This window comes from Neophocaena asiaeorientalis, unplaced genomic scaffold (genome assembly GCF_003031525.2).
Source record: "Neophocaena asiaeorientalis asiaeorientalis breed wild unplaced genomic scaffold, Neophocaena_asiaeorientalis_V1.1 scaffold319, whole genome shotgun sequence".
In the NCBI taxonomy this organism is placed as follows: Eukaryota; Metazoa; Chordata; class Mammalia; order Artiodactyla; family Phocoenidae; genus Neophocaena; species Neophocaena asiaeorientalis.
In genome coordinates this window covers 944162-964041 of record NW_020174103.1, presented here as the reverse complement: position 1 = coordinate 964041, position 19880 = coordinate 944162, and the positions used below count along the sequence as shown (strand labels likewise).

The window sequence follows — 19880 nt, the reverse complement described above, 5'->3', positions numbered from 1 at the left end:
TGAAATATTAAATGAAACTTGATTATTTACCAGTATTTAAGTTAGCCTCCAGAAAATGAAGGCATTGACTAGAACTTCATTGAAATTCAAGAATATCTATATTTAATATTTCCAATATTTCAAACACTATGTTATGACTAGTGTATTTTACATTTTATAGTTGTAATAAATCCTGAATTGATAGCAAACCATAGTAGTGATGACGTGCTGTTTTCAATGTGACTATACTGAGATTCTGTTTTCTGATAATACTAATTGAATATTTTTTTGCTCATCACATTTCCTTTGCTGTGATTAAGAGAAAGCAGATGTTTTTTATATATGTAATAGTATTTAAATGGAATCTAAATTAAATTAGTTCCTTGTTGCTAGAATAGTTATCAGTGTCTTATTTTGAATTATATGGTTACTAAAAATATGGCCATTTGTAACTTGAATAGACATTCTTACATTCAGAGAAATTATTAGATTTTAATTCTTTAAAATCATTATTCAAGAAAATAGAAAATGTAAGTAAAATTGACCAAAATAACATCTATGAAGTAATCTAATTGTTGGCCATCATGAGAAAGGAAGAAAGTAGAGTGTAGAAAAAAGAAACTTTTCTTTACATTTGTCTCTTACTAGCTCTCCAGTCATTTTTGCTATTTGTAGGTGATTTAAGCAACCAAATTACAAGGGCTTTGCCAGCCTTCATGTTATCTTGCATAGTTTGATTCTTTATTATCCTTTATTTGGATGTGTGTAGGGATGTTTCCCATATCTTGCATTATATTTTAGTGGATTGATTATGATGGTAATGTATAACTTGAAAACTGATTGAATATTTTAAAAATATTATTCTCTAAATTGCTCTTGCAATTTCCATTTAAAATGTAGGGTTTGATGGGAAGCGACGGCTCACCAGGTCAGCCTGGAGCCCCAGGATCTAAGGTAAAGAAAATTAACTTAACAAGATTGAGGGCTTTGTGCAAAATGACCATTTAGGTACTTCAGTCAAAGTTTTAACTACATTGATTTTATTTTGAATGTGGTTTGAAGTCTATGAACAAGCACTTGTAGGAATGGAGTCTTAGGCAAAAACTAAGCATATAAAACATGCTAACGTAAAGCAGGCCTAGTTTAAGCTGGAAAAGTTCCAAGATCCTGCATGACTCAGCCCTCTTCCCTTACTGGCAGCTCAGGGGACTGAGGAATGCCCAGAGCTCTATGGGGCTCTGTACCCAGCCCACCATCTAGAGTATCTGTAGTGACCACTGAGGGTAACTTTACCAACTTCCAAGTCCTCTTCTTGGTTTTTTATTTAGTGGAATGTATGTGGAATTTTTATTTGTAAAATGCCTTGTAGTGAGTTTTATCCTCCCTTGGGACTGTGGATAAGATGGCACATTATCTTAACTTTCACATTTAAAAAGTAAGGCACGCTTGACAATATATTTAGGTGTCAGGTGAGGTTATTCTTAAGCTAGAACTGGCACTCTGAGCACCATGATTCGATCATTTTCTAGGTGTACAGAATCATGTGTAAGAGAATTTCTTTTTATTAGAGGATCAGACCGGGTACCTTCTGGCTCAACGCAAGAAACTATTCTTGACTACTTAATAAGTAGATTCTAGGATAGCCTTCTGAAAGGAAGTGACGGAATTGCTGTTTTGGAAGCATTCAACCTTTAACTGGACCAGGGAAATAGATCCTGGCATACAAAATGAGTACATGGCCTAATCTACTTTACTTTTAACTCTAAAGTACCTAGAAAGAGATAGGATAAAATGTCATTGGGAGCCCAGTGATTAGGGAAAAGTAGCTGCCCTCTCACCAGAGGTGGACCCTGTGGGTGCTTGGAACACTGTGAGTCCTAGCAGTAGTAAGTGTGCACTTGCCAAGTGGAGGTTCTCCATCATGTTGCAAGGTCATGTTGTAAGAAAAAATAGAGTAGTTGTATATTCCTTAAATAACTGGGTACAATGGACTCTCCCATGACGTTCTGGATCCTCTAATTCTTAAGAACGCAGCCTAAGATTTTGTCAGCATTTTTAATTAGCCACTTAGCATCGTTGGCTCACACTGAGCTGGAGGTCAACTAAACCTCCTAGATTTTCCATAAAAGACGTTAGAACAATGTATTTGTGGCATCCACCACTTGGGTAGGTCTGCTGTTTTGGCTGGGGAGTCAAGTGGCTGATTCTAACATCACAGTTTGTTTTTACATAAATTACTATAAAGTTTGATTTCCCTCATCTTGTCCTTCTACGATTATTTTGTTAAAAATAGATTCAAGATGTTAAAATTATACATCTTAAATGTAATCTTTTCAGTGAAACATTTCAACTTGTTTTCATGCAGTATATTACCTCAGGTCTTAGAAAGTTTTTCTGCCAGGGGCCAGATAGGACATGTTTTAGTCTTTGAGGGCCATATAATTTCTGTTGCAGCCACTCAACTCTGCTATTGAAATGTAAAAGCAGCTACCACGGTGTGGATGTGCCTGTGTTTTGTACAAGTTTATTTACAAAAGGAGGCATTGGGCTGACTTAGCCCACAGGCCATAGTTTACTTGCCTCTATGTTACCTTACCCCTCTGGTTTTGTCAACTAATATATTTGTGAACTATGCCTTCAGTAACAATTGATATAAGTTCAAGAGTAAGACAAAAAAAGCTGTGTTAAGCAAGGCAGGGATGAGGCTGAAATTCTGTGGTAGATCTTTAGAAAACTTCCAATTTAGATTATAATACCTCTTTGTAAAATAGCCATTGAACCATTTATAAGTCTATTTTACCCTATCATATTCCAGTTTTATAAAATATTATCTAAATGACATCAGGGTATATTAACATAATCAGGTCATGTAGCTTTTGGCAAGTCCTGTCACCTCTGAGTTTCAGCTTAATCATTTGTAAAATCAGAAAATTTAAGGAACCATTGTTCTATGGTATAATCATGCTTTTATGTGCTAAATGCTTTAATTAAGTCCAAATAGTATGCTCATGTGGTTCTCAACGTAAGCTGAGAATGAAAGTGGTTCCCTTTACTGATCAGTGAGCCTGACCTGGCTCTGGGTGATCATCGCCCCCCACTTCTAGGTGTCACACCAACCTCTTTAATTATAGGTTTTTGCCAGACATTGATTGGGTTGTGATTTCGGGTGTCCAAGTATATTTGAAAGCCAGAACCACCACTGACAATCTCTCCTGATGATCCAGGAGGCAGGTTGTCTTTTATAACCAATCCTCTTTTCCTATCTTACACTCTTTGCTCTGACAACTTGGTCTTGCTTTCCAAATGTCTGTTAGCAAGGACTGCACTGGAATCCTGAAAAAGAACGCAAACTAAAAGTTTTCTGATTCATGCTTCTTCCAAAAGCCACTCAAAAGTGCATTTGAGGCTAATTTTCTTTTTTCAGTTGCATACTGAAAATGAGTCACACAGAGAAAGCAAAACAGAGAAAGATGAAGATTTCCAGCCTAGAAGATGCTATTAAGATACATGGGTCTGGCTTGTGCAGCACAAAGACCTAGCTAATTAGTGCCAGTCCCTAAAGATTGGAATCTCTCTTTTTACTTCGAGCTGCCAGCATCAAACAGGCTGGTAGAAAGCTTTATAAATATGCGGACTCACTTCCCTGCTTAAAAGGGTTTTTCTTAATAAGTAGGCTTCACATATAGATTCTATATTTCAAACAATTGGAAAGTTGAAAATGCAAAAGTTGTTTAAAATGTATTCCCTTAAGTGTCTGTATCAGATATATGGTGACTAAATTCAAAAAATTTCAAATGGCTTTGATGCATTGACAGGGAAATAAAGGTGAACCTGGACTTCAAGGGCTGCCTGGGGCTTCTGGGCTCAAGGTAATTAATTTGTTTTGAAGCATTTGGAAATGTTTTCAAAGAAGTATGAGTTCCTCTCATTATTTGATGAGATTAACATTTGTATCCCTTAAGAAAAGATAGATGAAATGAAGGATTACCTTTTAACATAAAATTAGGGTACCTGAAAGCCAGTGGTGAATGTGGGCCAATTTCATTTCTGTTTTTTGGATATTTTATCAAAGTTTGGGTAATAAAGGCATGAAATATGCTTTAGTTTGGTTTTTCTAGAATTAGTAAAATTTGGATGCTAATATGAACATCTCTGGTCCAGAGAATATCACGCTCTCATGTGGCTGAATGAGTGTGTGTCTCCCCTGGTGGTGCCATTTCTTTGCTGATTGATGGGACTTTATTTTCAGTCTGGGAGTCACAGTTGCCTTTACCAGTTTCCTCCAAACCAAATAGTTGATGTTTATTTCAATCAGATTTTCAATTCTCTTCTAGTCTTTAAAAATCTAGAGTAATATTCAACAGCGCACAGTGAGCAAAGAGAACAGAACTTAGTTTCCACAGAAGAGAGTTGTTTTTATTTAATATGACAGAGTTTGGGACTAATGGTAAAGCAAATAAAGCAAAACCAAAACTCCATGAAGCATATTCAGGAGCATGTCCTATCTCTTACAATTTTAACCTAAATATTGTTGATACATCATCATTATATACTCTCACATTGTAAGTCTTTTTTTAAAAAAGGAAATAATCCCTATGACATGATAGGGAGTAGAAAAATTGAGTTAAGATAACTTACGGACTATTTCTTGTTCTGAAAACAGCTCAAGAATTTATGTCTAAGAAAATAATATTCCATATATATAAAGTAAAAGTCATAAATTTGCATATCTAACTACAAGGGTGTTCACCCCAATATTGTTTATAAAAATAAAAACTGTGAAAGTGAATGTTTAACAATAGAAATTTTATTAAATATGGTAAATCAATATAGTTGAATACTATTCTGTAATTTAAAATTTAAAAAAACATAATGGCATATAAAGAACTCAAAATATTAATATATTTTGAAGTAAATGATTATGTTTACTTAAGTTATGCATACACAGCACATTTTAGTATCTAATTTGTGTATGTGTTTGTGAGAGGTAGAGGGAAAAATATATAACCAAATAAAAATAGTGGGTAATGAGATTTTCAATAATTTTATTACTTCTATTTACTTACCAGTTTTGTAACAATAAAATAAGTTTTTTTAAAGGAGGATTATGAGAAAAAGCAATTTCAAGAGGATGGGAAAGTATTAGTAAATACAAAGAGAGATACCTGTGTTTATTATTTTCACTGCTTTATTATTTATTGTTGACATTATAAATATAATAAAAATACCAAATGTTTATAAAATTTTAAAATATGATATGATCTCAGGATTTCTTAACTAGCAAAGATAGGAAAAAATATAAGAAGTTTTATTGGGACTTCAGTGAACTTTACTATTCTTTACTATTTCTATAGTAATAACTCTAACAAAATTTTTAACTATCAGTTTTAAATTTGAGATGTATATAGAGATAAAAACAGTGGGGTTTTTCACAAGCAGTAAGCCTGTGATCTTCATGTGAATTCTGTGTTACTTAGGGAGAACCAGGAGCAGTGGGTCTGCCAGGAGAACCAGGATACCTGGGTTTACCTGGAATTCAAGGGAAAAAGGTATGATATTTAGGACATATAATTCAATGTTAATCAGCTATTACCACGTAAGTTTTCTTTTTGTGCATGTAGTGTAGAAGGGCCAATTATGCATTCAATGATGAGCTGACCTATGTATTTGGTGTACATATAATGTGTTCGACCTCATGCTAAGAGCTGTGGCACCTTTCATGTCCCCGCATAGGTACTGTCTCCTAGATGAGGATCTTCGAAGAGACAGATCAAAAAATATAAACGTACAATTAAATAATATCTTGTAAATTCAGATTGTTCTGTGGTCAATCCAGATGTGTCAAGAACTTTTTAGGGAAAGTATTCCATGTGAGGCACTCTTACCAAAATGTGAATATCACTCTTACCAAAACTGGGGCAAAAGTCTGAAACAATAAAAATTACAGCCAGAATGCTTGACCATGGCATTCCTATCTGTGAAACAATTATATTACATAATAGTTCACTTAAAATTAATTTAAGGAGTTTAAAATACAAAACATATATATTCATATAAAATGTTTTGGTGAGATAAAACAGCATCACTTTGGGTTCTCTCTCTCTCCTGTTAAGTAAAGGAACTCTGAGCTGTATCTATACAAATATTATTGTTGGCTTGAAGTCTTTGAGCAAGAACTGCCTGCCCACCTGTCAGAGAAGTCCATGCCCCTGCAGATATATACAGTTCAGGTTAAAAGTGGATGTGTTGGCTTTTGTTCTGCAAAGGATACAAACTGTTATGTCTCCATCTTTGTATTCCTTGCTCTTTCAGTTTTTCTACCATTTCATTTTTTCTATCCCTCATGTATTATCTGCTCAGCCCCTAGATTACTGTACCTAGTGTGATCCCTTTTGCTCTGATGAGCGGCAGGCAGTACTTGCTGACACAGGAATGACCCTCATAGCAGCAATTAAGTGTTAGACCATCAGTGAATATTAAGTAAACTACTGTGAATATGTTTGGATTTAGGGAATTTCCTTGTTCAGAAACTTACCAGTTAAAAGAAAATCTGTATTTTATTCACTGTAAACACAAAACTCTAGTCTTTATGTTTGGATAGCATGGTAGAAAGGAAATTTGGAAAGAGCGTCCAAGTTCAGCCTTGGGCAAATGCTTACCTTTCCTGATCTGTGGGTACATTATAAGAACAAAGACACTGAACTAGTTGGTTTCAAACATCTCTTCTAGCTGAGAAATTCCAGGAAACAATATTATGGAATATGAATTTCCCCCCAAAAGTTAATTTTTGAAGCATATGTTTTCTAAAATACTTTTTCAACATTGTTTTATTTCATTTTTTCCTATAAATTTGTGGCCATTATTAGCTTAATAGTAGAAGACTTTTCAGTTTGATTTAATAAAACGAGATTTGTCAAAATATAGTCCTCTCTTTGTTTAACTTCAGATTGTGATCAATATAGAAAAGTTTTCTTCTTCCTTATAAAATAGAAATTGTAGTTAATTTTCTTTTGAATGTAAGAGCACAAGAAAGTATTCATTTAGAACATCATCTTGACATAATGTGTTTTTACTCTCTTCTCAAATATCATGTTGGAGTCAACTTTTGTTTATAAGGCACTTGTCGAATTTGCATGAGACCATATATTTTTCTTGGCAGAAGAAAAGCATGCTTATTTGAAAGGATACAGAATATATGACATTATGATATATATTAAACGGCCTTTTGCAGGGGGACAAAGGAAATCAAGGCGAAAAGGGCATTCAGGTATGTTACTGGCTTATTTTATTTTTTTGGCTTGGCAAAAAAACTCAGGCCTTCATTCTTTTTAATTCTTACATGGCTTTTCCAGCTCCTTCCTGTTTTACCGTCAATATCTGTTAAATCCCAGCTTTCTCATTTTAGTAAATTTCTCAAAACACATCAAATCTAACTTTAACATTCGTCACTACACCACTATTGTAGGAAACTTGGGAACCAAGCGATTCAACAAAATAACATACGGATTTTATCACATGCTTGTAATATATATTTATTTACATATTTTATGGTGTGTTGGTTTCCACAAATGATTTGACATGGCTTATGGCATAAATAAATTTGATAAGAAACTGTTAACACCGTATATAAAACATATTCAAACTAATAAACAGGAGAATTATACCAGAAAATTAGATCAGTCTGAGGAAATCTAGGGAGATTTAGAAGGACGTTTGGTTTTGGGTGGCTTAGCAACAAAGGCAAAGAGGAGAAATATGCTACAGCTTTGGGAGATAGGACAGTTTCACCTCAGTCCGAGTGGCCCTCAGACGGTTTTTTCATTAACTGAACCCTGACCCGTGAGTAGGACGCCGCTGGCTGAATCAGTGACACATTGATCAGGAATAAACTATATTCCTGGTCTTTCGGTCTTTTAAGCTCTAGAAATGTAAGACTTTTCCAATCATCAATTACAAATCAAGTGTCCAGACAGTACTTTAATGATGTTCTTAAGATTACAAAGCTCAGCTATAGGGCCTTCCCTGATGGTCCAGTGGTTAAGAATCTGTGCTCCCAATGCAGGGAGCACAGGTTTTATCCCTGGTAGGGAACTAAGATCCCCACATGCTGTGCGGTGTGGCCAAAAAAAAAAAAAGTTCAGCTATAGTGGCTGAGTCTTGCTACGTAAAACACTTTGCAAAATTCGCAGAACTTTGAAAGCTCCAGAATACCTGGTGGCATACAAGGAAATTTCAAATTTAGGTAATAATAGCATCAAAATCTGCTAAGGTCACAGTCTGAACACTGTTTCAGACAATGAAACTTGAACTAAGCCCCTTCCCCCCATCCCACTGTCCTGACCATTCATTTCTTGTCATGGGTCCTGGGTGACTATAATATCCTAACTGTTCTCTTTGAGTTCAGTCCACACCTTCCCCCCACACTTTTACCAGCATCAATAACTAAGTTACACAACTGCTTAGGAGTCCTTCAGTGATGCTCCACACACATTTCAAGATAAAGTCCAGCCCATAAAGTGCCTCCTTGTTGGACTGAAGCTTCTTTAGTCTTATCTCTTTGCCAGTCTACCCACTATTATCTGCTCCTGCCCTGCTGCTTTAGCTGGAAGAAATTATACACCTCTGTCCTGTGTCTTCTCTCCCTGCCACACCCCTGTCTTCTCCAGTTGGGTACCACTTACACATCCCTGAGGGCTGCACTCAAGGTGGAGTCATTTTTCCTACCCTCTTTATCAGATGCCCCACCGTATGTCCCAATAGTATCCGTTCCAGATATATAATTATACACTGCATCCTTATCGACAGTATTTTCATTATTCTTTTTTAAATAGAATTCCAATAGAATTTAGCTGTATGTATTTTTATTGATATAATTAACATATAACATTGTATAAGTTTAAGGTATACAGGGCACAATGTTAGTATATAATAATGTATAAGTTTAAGGTGTACAAGGTGTAAGTTTAAGGTGTACGAGTTTAAGGTGTGCAAGTTTAAGGTGATATAATTAACATATACCATTGTGTAAGTTTAAGGTGTACAAGGTGCAATTTATATATTGCAATATGATTACTACTGTAAGGTTAGCTAACACCTTTATCATGTCACGTTAGTTTGTCCATGTGTTGAGAACAGTTAAGGTTTAGTATCTCAGCACTGTGAAATTTAGAATTTAACTGCTTATTAAAGAGATTAATTGCTTAGCTTTTGCACCACATAGTAAGCAACTTGAAGGCAACATGGGGACACTGCAACAGTGTCCCTACAGCAAATAGGGCCCCTGGGAATTCACTGATGTAAGTAAGTAAATGAAAAAACCTCTATGCAGGAGTGATTTACAATTTCAGTCACTAGATCTTTAATTGACTGTATATCTAGGTGTATGTTTTGCTAGAAACTGCTAATTATCCTGTTTAACATAGGGATGAAATACTAGAGTTTCAGGGTCTCGCCCAATGTCTTATACAAGGAGGATGTCCCAAAATATTAATTGAATGGACAAATGTGTTTATATCTTTATTAATTTTTTCTCTATTTGTCCTAATTTAAAGATCTTCATTCAAAATGTATTTTACAGTATATTTTTAATTTAAAAATGTCCTTCAAGTGATCTTCTTGCCCTCACATGTGCATAATCAACACCGAACATGAATAATGTCATTGAAATTAAGAAAATGACCACAGCCACTGGATTTTTAAATTATCTTCATGCTGTGAACATGGACTCAGCAGAACATCCTCAACTGTCTAACATTATTTACATGTTCCCCAAAGTCAGTAGTTCGTTCCTTGTCTTTATCCATTTTAGCTGTAAGATTAGGTTGACGTTCCTCTCACTTCTTTTTTCTTCTCTTACATCATTTTACATATTTGCATCACTGCTCTTGTGACCTTTCTTCTAGATGACAGCACAGTACATAGTTTGTGTTGTATATGTGATTGCATCATATGTGTGCAAACTAATGAATAACATTTATTCAATTTTAAAGGGTCAAAAGGGAGAGAATGGAAGACCAGGGATTCCAGGGCCACAGGTATTTTTTTTTATGGAAAATGAAATAATGAATCACATAATGAACAATACTGAGAGAGGGTTACTTGCAAATAAAAATGGGTGGGGAGAAGGGGAGATGTAGCCTGCATTCTAAGTGCCCAAGGATGAGAATTCTAGTGGTGATGGTGATCACAACTTTAATCTTTTGATTTATATTTTCATTTTCCCATGCTGATACTCTCAGTGGCTGTGAAACTTGATTTTCAATGCTTTCTTCTGACCAAATAAATGACTAAAGGTAGACAGTTCCACCCATTTCTTGGAGTAGTATTGGCCCAAGGCAGCCATACATGGCAGCATCTCTGTACCTACTGTTGAGTTTTGATTTTCTCCTTGAAATGTGAGTAGTTGAGGCCATACATAGTGAAGGAATGTCCTTGTTTCCCTCTAGTTTGTTCAAAGATATAATTTACTATACTAGAGATGAATTAAAATGCCATCTTGAGGAACTGTGTTGTGCAGTAGATACATAATAAGATTGCCTTGCTTCTTCCTTGACTAAACTCTCCTCATGAAGCCATGTTTCGGTGAGATTGCCAAGTGGCATGTAGGTTCAGTCAGAGCCGTATTGGACAAATAAAAGCATCCAGCTGGGCTTCCCTGGTGGCGCAGTGGTTGAGAGTCTGCCTGCCAATGCAGGGGACACGGGTTCGTGCCCCGGTCCGGGAAGATCCCACATGCCGTGGAGCGGCTGGGCCTGTGAGCCATGGCTGATGGGCCTGCGCGTCCGGAGCCTGTGCTCCGCAACGGGAGAGGCCACAGCAGTGGGAGGCCCACGTACCACAAAAAAAAGAAAAAAAAAAGAAAAGCATCCAACTGATTAGGGAGTGTGGGTGGGAGAAAGATTCAGTGATTACACTGACTCTGGAGGTAGGGGGATAAAACTGTGAGGTGATGTCTCCAAGGACAGGGGTCTCTGGGTCCCTCACTTGGAGGAATGAGGGAGACCATTGGTGTGGGGGGCAGTCTTTGAAAGCACATGGCCCCAAGGTTGTGTAAGATGGAGGGTGAGTGTTACATGTCAAAAAGTTGAGAACTTAGAAGTGAACTTCAGAGCAAGAATCACTGAAAGGAGAAATGGACAGAGTTTGCCTACGTACAGTTATGTGCAATACAAAAGGTCTTCATTTTCCTGTCCCTTCACTCCACTCACACCACTGGGTGACAATCAGCCTTGTCCCTATTCCCCTCTGACCTGCTCTGTTTCCCTGAGTTAATCACACCATCTTTAAACAGCTCTACTCATAGGAGGACCCTCACCCCTTCATCCATCACCCTCCGCAACCCAGGCCTTTTACCCCAAATTGTTATTCACAGTAACTCTCTGATAGAAGGATATTTTCTTTGGATTTTGAGTTCACAACTTGGTTAGCTCACTGATTGACAGATGACACTCTCTGCAAGTTTCCCCTAACTTGTTTTCTTTTATCTCACTTCTCAAGGAAAAGAGGAAGTCTGCTCCCCCAAGGCAGGATTTGGGTTCCCTAGAAAGCTTCTGTCCTGGGTGTGTTGGAAGCTGCGTTTTCCACCACCAGGAACTGAGTCTACAGGGAGAATGGCAGGGGGCAGGGTGGGGGTGGGGGAGCAGAACAGCCATTGCCTCTCAACAGCTGAATAGTTGTCCCAATCTCTCAAAGTAAACAAAGTCCTAGTTAACTGTCATCCTACCAAGGGCTGCACGTGTGTGATTTTTCTGGCGTTCACATTGTGAATGGGGTCCAAGCGAATGTTTCCCTCATGAAATCATCCTAGTGGATTCTCAGATGACAGCTGTTTTCAGTTTTAGCTCTCATTTGGTTCTAGTCCAGAGAGCTTACTATTTTATCTTTCCTCTTACTCTGGCTCCATTTGTAATATTCTGTCTGGTAGAAACCCCTGCATTTCTTCAGAAACTTCCATATTTAAAGAATGGCCTTACAGAGAGTGTTTTACTTGCTGATCGATTTTTTTTATACATCTTTATTGGAGTATAATTGCTTTACAATGGTGTGTTAGTTTCTGCTTTATAGCAAAGTGAGTCAGCTAAACATACACATATATCCCCATATCTCCTCCCTCTTGTTTCCCCCTCCCACCCTCCCTATCCCACCTCTCTAGGTGGTCACAAAGCACCGAGCTGATCTCCCTGTGCTATGTGGCTGCTTCCCACTAGCTATCTATCTTACGTTTGGTAATGTATATATGTCCATGCCACTCTCTCACTTTGTCCCAGCTTACCCTTCCCCCTCCCCATATACTCAAGTCCATTCTCTAGTAGGTCTGCATCTTTATTCCTGTCTTGCCCCTAGGTTCTTCATGAGCATTTCCTTTTTCTTAGATTCCGTATATATGTGTTAGCATACGGTATTTGTTTTTCTCTTTCTGACTTACTTCACTCTGTATGACAGACTCTAGGTCCATCCACCTCACTACAAATATAGCAGAGGGAGGAACACTCCCAAACTCACTCTACGAGGCCACCATCACCCTGATACCACAACCAGATAAAGATGTTACAAAGAAAGAAAACTACATGCCAATATCACCGATGAGCATAGATCCAAACTGAAAATTAAAGTTTGATTAAACGTGTGGTAAAGGGTGCATGCCACATTGCTAGTACTGTAGCTTGCACATTTACTTATTTATTTATTTTTTCCCTATTAATTTTCAAAGGGAATTCAAGGCCATCATGGTACAAAAGGAGAGGTATGTTTCTTCATGTATTATGCTGTCTGTTCAGTCCTCATGGCTTGATTTTTAATACTGTATAAATCTAGCTATTGACATCACAAACAGAAAATATCTTTCATGTTCTTTAGTAGTTCCTAAATAGAGATTTTCAGAATATGTAGATTCACTGAATTAGGTATGAAATGTTACATATTTGCCAGTAATATTGATTCTTCTTCTAAATTAGGAGCTAATTTTTTTCTGCATGTTTCTCAATGAAGAATAGTGTGTATTTCTACATCTATCTCTCTAGGATTTAAACTCCTTGGGGACAAGACTGTGTCACGTTCATCATTGTATCTCTGGCACTATGCATATTGCTTAATCAATATATGTACTAGGTAGTGGTTATTTGTAGGGTTGGATGGATGGATAAATGACAGTTTAATATAATATGAAATTTCCTTCCTGATCAATTATGGTGTTTCCCAACAATTTCCTATATAACTTAGTTACATGTTTATATATTTTCATATCCATATCCTTAAGACTTTTATGATGCATTTATACCTCCTGAAATATTTAAATAGAACTTTTGAAGATTTCTTTTGTTTTTAGAGAGGCGAAAAGGGAGAGCCTGGTGCCAGAGGTGCCACTGGACCCAAAGGAGAATCTGGAGTGAATGGTCTGATGGGGCCTACGGGTCCCCAGGGGCAACCCGGGGAAGCAGGTCCTCAGGGACCCCCAGGACTAGATGGGAAGCCCGTATGTATTCTGCTTCTTTCACAGTTTTCATATTTCTGTTGCTTTTTACTTGGTATGTCAATGTTATAACCCTTAATAATTTGATGCAGGGGAGAGAATTTTCAGAACAGTTTATTCGACAAGTTTGCACTGATGTATTAAGAGGTAAGTCTCCAACATAGAGATTTTAATAACTTTCAAATTTCAAAAGTAATACAAATTCTTTGTAGAAATTATAAAAGATATAAGTAAGATGAAGAAAATAAAGGACATTTATCAACCTCTCGTTTTTATTTTCCAGATAAGTATTTTTATAAAGGTAAAATATTATATGTACCCTTTGTAACCTTTTTAATAAAGCAATTTATCATTATTTCACCATTGATTAAATTTTCTTCCCTGACATAATTCTGGTAATTTTATTCATAATATTATGTCTATAATTTAATTTACCAGTTTCTTTTAGAGGGGCACTTCCTTTTTTCCCTTACTTGACGCAATTGCCACAATAAAATTATTGCACAGAGCAATGGATATTTCCATAGTTAAATTTCTAGGAGTGAAATTATTGGCCAAGAGATATGTATCTGTAAATTTAGAAAAAATATGAGTGATATTATTAATGCCCATTCACCATTTAAACATAAGGGGTGGGGTTTCTTTGCTTTTAAGCCCAGCTACCTGTCTTACTTCAAAGTGGAAGAATTCAGAGTTGTGATCACTGCCAGTCCCAGCATGGCTCTCCTGGTATTCCTGGGCCACCTGGTCCCATGGGCCCAGAAGGTCCCCAGGGATTCCCTGGTTTGCCAGGAAGAGATGGTGTTCCTGGATTAATGGGAGCTCCAGGACGCCCAGGTGCCAAAGGATTAAAAGGTACTTAGTTTGTATGTGTAAGCAAATAAATAACAGAAAAGGGTATTTTTTGTATTCACATCCTAAACTTATTTAACAGGCAAGAGTTCCTGTTTGTTTTCTTGAAGACAAAAAATTTTTCTATCCCTAAGTCTTTAAATAATTTGTCAACTGAGTTAAAGAACAGTCATTCTATTTCATGAAAGAATATCCTAAAGTCAAGAGAGAGGTCAACGTTATGAAGCATGTGAACCTGTAAATCAGAAAATGTTGACAATGTACTTAGAAATTTTGCTTGAGTCTGATTAGGTCTTTAAATAGAACATCACAGACACCATTTCCTTTATTTTGACTTTGGTAATTTCTGTAACCATATCCAAAATTGTTTTCTATAAATTTCTATAAGAAAAATGATGTTTTGCGACCAAACTTCCTAATAGCCCACAACTTGCTGCTCTTTGTTTTTGAATATTTATGTGAAATGTTGGTTGATAATTCTTTCCTTTTAATTTAATATTATAGGAACAATTTAGGAACAATTTAATTTAATTTAATATTATAGGAACAATTTAGATGTTTCATCAAAGTAATAAAAGAACAACTATGAGTAACAAAAAGAGCTAAACCATTTTCCTTTCTTAATATTTAATCTTCATTAAGTTTTTCTTAATATTTAATCTTCATTAAGTTTTTCTAGACCACTGATCATTTTATAAAGTTTCGCTTCAAAAATTCTGTGTCCTGTTAATAATAATAAATAGGTGCCTGGCTAATTTTTAAAGATTTATTTTTCTTTTAATGTGTGTATTAACAGCTTTGAAAGAAACAATCTAGGAGGAAATGATTTTATGGGAAAAGTAAGCTTACTCCCCTCTCTGACACTCTGCAGGCTTACCAGGACGAAATGGGGCAAAGGGGAGCCAAGGGCTTGGGTACCCTGGAGTACAAGGTCCTCCTGGTCCCCCAGGTATGAACTGATGATGCTCATGAGTGTTGCTGCACATTTTACGTTAAGAAAATCATCATAAATCTCTGTCCAAAGATTTGAAACCAAGACTTTCGTTTCCTTTTTTGAGTGATTCACATTCAACACATTGAGCTCTAACTGCTAGAAGTTTTATCCTATATTATATCCATTAATCATTCAGGATTCTCTCTCACTTATCATTTAGACTCCTTAGAATACCACTCCTTAGAATAGTTCTCAGATGGTTCCAAGTCGCCCAGACTTACCTAGTGTATATCACCTTTAATCTTTATGATTCTCAGGGAGGCAGAATAATGCTGAGATGGACTTCTAAGCCAGCCTCTGCTAGCTGCATTATTTAACTTCTCTGTGTGTCAGTTTCCTCATTTGTAAAATAGTGATGAGATGTCTTTTGCCTCATGACATTGGTGGAAGGTTAAATGAATTAATACATGTCATGCTCTCAGAACGGTGCATGAAAAAGTTATGTTTTCAATAAATGTGTACTATCATTATTATTTTAGATGTTATTACTGCTCAAGGCTTTTGGGTGGATCAAATGATTTAATACTTTGTATGTAAAGCATTTTGAACAATACCTACAATTGTAGTTTAGTGCTGAATAAATGTTTATTAGTAGTAGTAGCAGGAAGTATTAGTGGTAGAAAGTGCCCAGTCCACTCTGCTCCATCCCTAAACCTAAATATTTTGTTTTTGTTATTTTGGGTCATCAACTTTAAAAGGCCAATATCTTGAGTTAATTTTTCTTTTTTTGAACATGCTAATTGAACTAAGTTATGGTTCACAAATTAGTGTTATAATACCTCTGTGTATTGATTACTAGTATACTATGGTAATGACAATGTATTTCATTGTGGAAACTAAAAAATATATATATATGTATATAATGGAAATAGTCATTTTGACTACAAATATGGCACAAAAGTGGCTTTATTAGAGTTTTAGCTTACTGATATATTACCTACTAATTTATAATAATATTGGCAAAAGATAAGCTGAGAGGAAGAAATAGTTTGGACAATCCACAAATTGAAATATTAGAATGTTAGCTCTGTGTCTTCAGCAGCAGCATGATTGCATATTAACATAGCTTGGCCTAGTTTTACAAAAATTGCTTTTGGATAGTTCTTTTCAAAATGGAAAGTGTATAGAATTAGCAAGAGGATACCTCTTCTTTTCACCTTAGTGCAAATACGTAAAAGTTTCAAGGGAGTCTTTTTACCAGTTTACATGTTTTGCAGATTCAGCTGTGTCAGCAACAAAACCAAACTCATTTGTTCATGTATTGCTAATGTCCCATCCTAGGTCCAGAGGGCCCCCCTGGAATAAGCAAAGAAGGTCCTCCAGGAGACCCAGGTCTCCCCGGCAAAGATGGAGACCACGGAAAACCTGGAATCCAAGGGCAGCCAGGACCCCCGGGCATCTGTGATCCATCACTGTGTTTTAGTGTCATTGTCAGAAGAGATCCCTTTAGAAAAGGACCAAACTATTAGTGTCTGATGCCTCATTCAGCAGCCTAGGCATGGTGCTCTTCTTTTGTGGTCTTTGCATCTCAGGAAGATAACAACAGTAATCCCTTGAAAAGAAACTCATGTACCTCGGTGTTTTTATTATTGTTTCTTTCCCTAAGGAAGAATATAGAAAAGGTCACATATACCGATTTTAAAGGCTCCTCAGTTCTTCAGAGCCTTTAGATTAGTAGCATTAACTAAATCTCAAGGGTTTCTTGTAAGTCCATTCATTTTAGTCAAAGTCAAATATAAAAAAACACCATTGCCTGTCAGCCAGTCAGTTTCAGTCACTGTGAAAAATTTCACATTCAGCCTCCATGCAGCACAGTATTTGAGTTCAACTTCCTGTCTGTGTGAATTTCATGTTTCATAGCTCATAGCTCACACTTCTACATTAGTCCAAACGTGCATCTGGACATGGGAGATGAGATCAGGGCTGACATTCAGTTTGGGAACAGACTGTATTGCCATATCAGCCCTTACTCCAGTGTCTGTGCTTACCAGACAGTGGTGATGGACTATTGGGGTTGTTCAGTGTTTTGAATATCACCTCTGAACATTCTGGAAAAAAAGTTTCACTGGACCTGGTCGATATGTTCAAAGGAATTGTAAGTTCAGAAATACCAAAAAGACTTTCTTCTTCATACTTGCTTAGTAATTGGAATGTTTGTTGCATGCCTTCATTTTCCATTTCAGTTATTATATGTGTACATTCATATAAGTTAACTTTTATTATAGCAAAGCTAGTGGGAATCAATGCTCTAGTTGACAGGAAAGGTAACTCCACAAATCCTAGGATGTCTTGATATTTTTAGCAGACTTTAAAATATTATAAACAGTCTTTGTGTACTGTACTTAATGCTTTTGTAAGGAACATAATTTGAGATATTCCATTTTTATCATGCTCTAAATTTTGTTACTTTGCTTATTATTCAAAGTACAATAAAGTTTTGTACAGGCCTGAATGCAGTGTCTTTTTTTATACTTAATTTTAACTGATTCTTGAGTATATTATCCATTTGACATGGTCATTTATTCAATGGGTATAAGTTATTAAATTATTTACCTTATTTTTAAATCACTGATTCATATGAAATAAGAACTTAGAAATTGGGTTGGGTGCTCCTCACCTGGATGGGTACAGCATCTGCTCCCTGGCCCAGGAATGGCTGGTAATCAGAGTTTAGCTTAACTGATGACGTGTCCTTCTGTGACTTTGATGAGAACCTTGGAGGCGACTGAAGCCCATACATTAAGCAGCTGAATTAGCTTAAGGCTTGTTTTGATGTTCTGTCTCCAGCAAAGTCCCAGATATTTGTTAGACCTGACCAACTTACTCCTGGTAATTACAGCATTTCCTGGTAGACCTGGTGAAGGGGCAGAATAGGAACTTCCTTCTGCCCCTTGTTCATTCGACCACCTTTGAGCACATGTGATGCTGAAAACTTGGTCTCTATGCACTGGTGCCAAATCGAATCTCAGAGACAGAGTTTTGGATGAAGTAGAAAAAAATAGCTTTATTGCTTTGCCAGGGAAAGGCGGACACAACAGGCTCATGCCCTGAAAAACTATGTGTCCCAACTTGGGAGGATTTAGTGAGGAGTTTTATAGCAATGATTCAGAGGTGGGGTTGCTGATAAGATTAGGGTGTGTGCAGGGCCTACACTCCTTTAATCTGGCCTCTTGATGAGCTTCTCTGGTTCCTTTAATCTGGCCTTAGGGGGTCTTCTCTGGAATGAAGAATGCTGACATATCCCATTTATTGGGAGTTTTAGTTCTGTAAAGAGCTCAAAGACATTATTATGTGTATCTCTTAAGGTGACCCTGCCCCAAGGCTGCACTATTGTTTCTTGACTGCTCCTCCCTTGTCTCTGCATCCTCCTCCCTTCCCTGATTAGCAACTGTTTGAACCTGTCCTTTGGAACTCAGGGAAGGTCATGGAGGCTGGAGTCTATTCCCTACAAACAAGAGATGGGGGACAGAAAGCCTTCCATGCCCAGGAGCCCCACAGGGTCCTGCTCTGTTTCACATGGCCATGTAATGCCTGGGACTGGGCCAGGGATACAATGGTGCCATAGTCATGTGGTCTGGTCTGAGGACACTCATGTCTAATGAGGCACAGGTAGGAAAACAGGTGATTGCTATACATTCTAAGAAAGGAGGAAGTGCTATAGAAATGTATAGGGTGATGCTATGGACTAAATTGTGTTCCTCCCAAATTCATATATTGAAGCCTTAACCCTCATGGGATCCTGTTTGGAGGTAGGGCTTTTAGACTGTGATTAAGGTTAAATAGGTCATAAGGATGGCGTACTAATCCTATATGATTGGTGGCTTTATAAAAGGAGGAAGAGGGAAATCCCTCTTTCTCCACATGCACACATATGACAAAAGACCATGTGAGCACACAGTGATAAGGCGATGATTTAAGAGCCAGGAATTACCATACTAAGTAAAGTAAGCCAGACACAGAAAGACAAAAATGATAGAAATGAACTTATTTCAAAAGAGAAATAGAGGGCTTCCCTGGTGGCGCAGTGGTTGGGAGTCCGCCTGCTGAAGCGGTGGATGCAGGTTTGTGCCCTGATCCAGGAGGATCCCACATGCCGCGGAGCGGCTGGGCCTGTGAGTCCGGAGCCTGTGCTCCGCAGCGGGGGAGGCCACAACAGTGAGAGGCCCATGTACAGCAAAAAAAAAAAAATAGATTCACAGACATAGAAAACAAACTTATAGTTACCAAAGTGGAAAGGTTGGGGGAGGGATAAATTAGGAGTTTGGGAGTAACATATACACATACGACTGTATATAAAATAGATAACAAACAAGGCCGTCCTGTATCGTACAGGGAACTATATTCAATATCCTGTAATAACCTATAATGGAAAAGAATCTGAAAAAGAATAGATTCATACGTATAGCTGAATCACTTTGCTGTACACCTGAAACTAACACAACATTGCAAATCAACTATACTTCAATTTTTAAAAATTGCATTAAAAAAAAAAAGAGCCAGGAAGATCACCCACCCTGATGTTGCACTTTTGGCCTCTAGAACTAAAAGCAAATCCATTTCTATTGTGTAGGCCACCCCATGTGTGGT

The 19880-nt window shown here is 37.1% G+C and overlaps 1 protein-coding gene across 1 annotated transcript in view; it reads left to right on the top strand.

Moving 5' to 3' along the window:
• Positions 1-17722, top strand: part of COL21A1 (collagen type XXI alpha 1 chain) — a 122524-nt gene extending 104802 nt beyond the window's left edge. The window contains exons 19-29 of the mRNA XM_024754688.1: positions 880-933; positions 3795-3848; positions 5457-5528; positions 7211-7246; positions 9969-10013; positions 12689-12721; positions 13304-13450; positions 13540-13594; positions 14102-14302; positions 15171-15248; positions 16575-17722. Coding sequence (XP_024610456.1) covers positions 880-933; positions 3795-3848; positions 5457-5528; positions 7211-7246; positions 9969-10013; positions 12689-12721; positions 13304-13450; positions 13540-13594; positions 14102-14302; positions 15171-15248; positions 16575-16762 — 963 coding nt within the window. The 3' untranslated portion in view covers positions 16763-17722. The remainder of the gene's footprint in view (positions 1-879; positions 934-3794; positions 3849-5456; positions 5529-7210; positions 7247-9968; positions 10014-12688; positions 12722-13303; positions 13451-13539; positions 13595-14101; positions 14303-15170; positions 15249-16574) is intronic.
• Positions 17723-19880: the final 2158 nt, after the last annotated feature.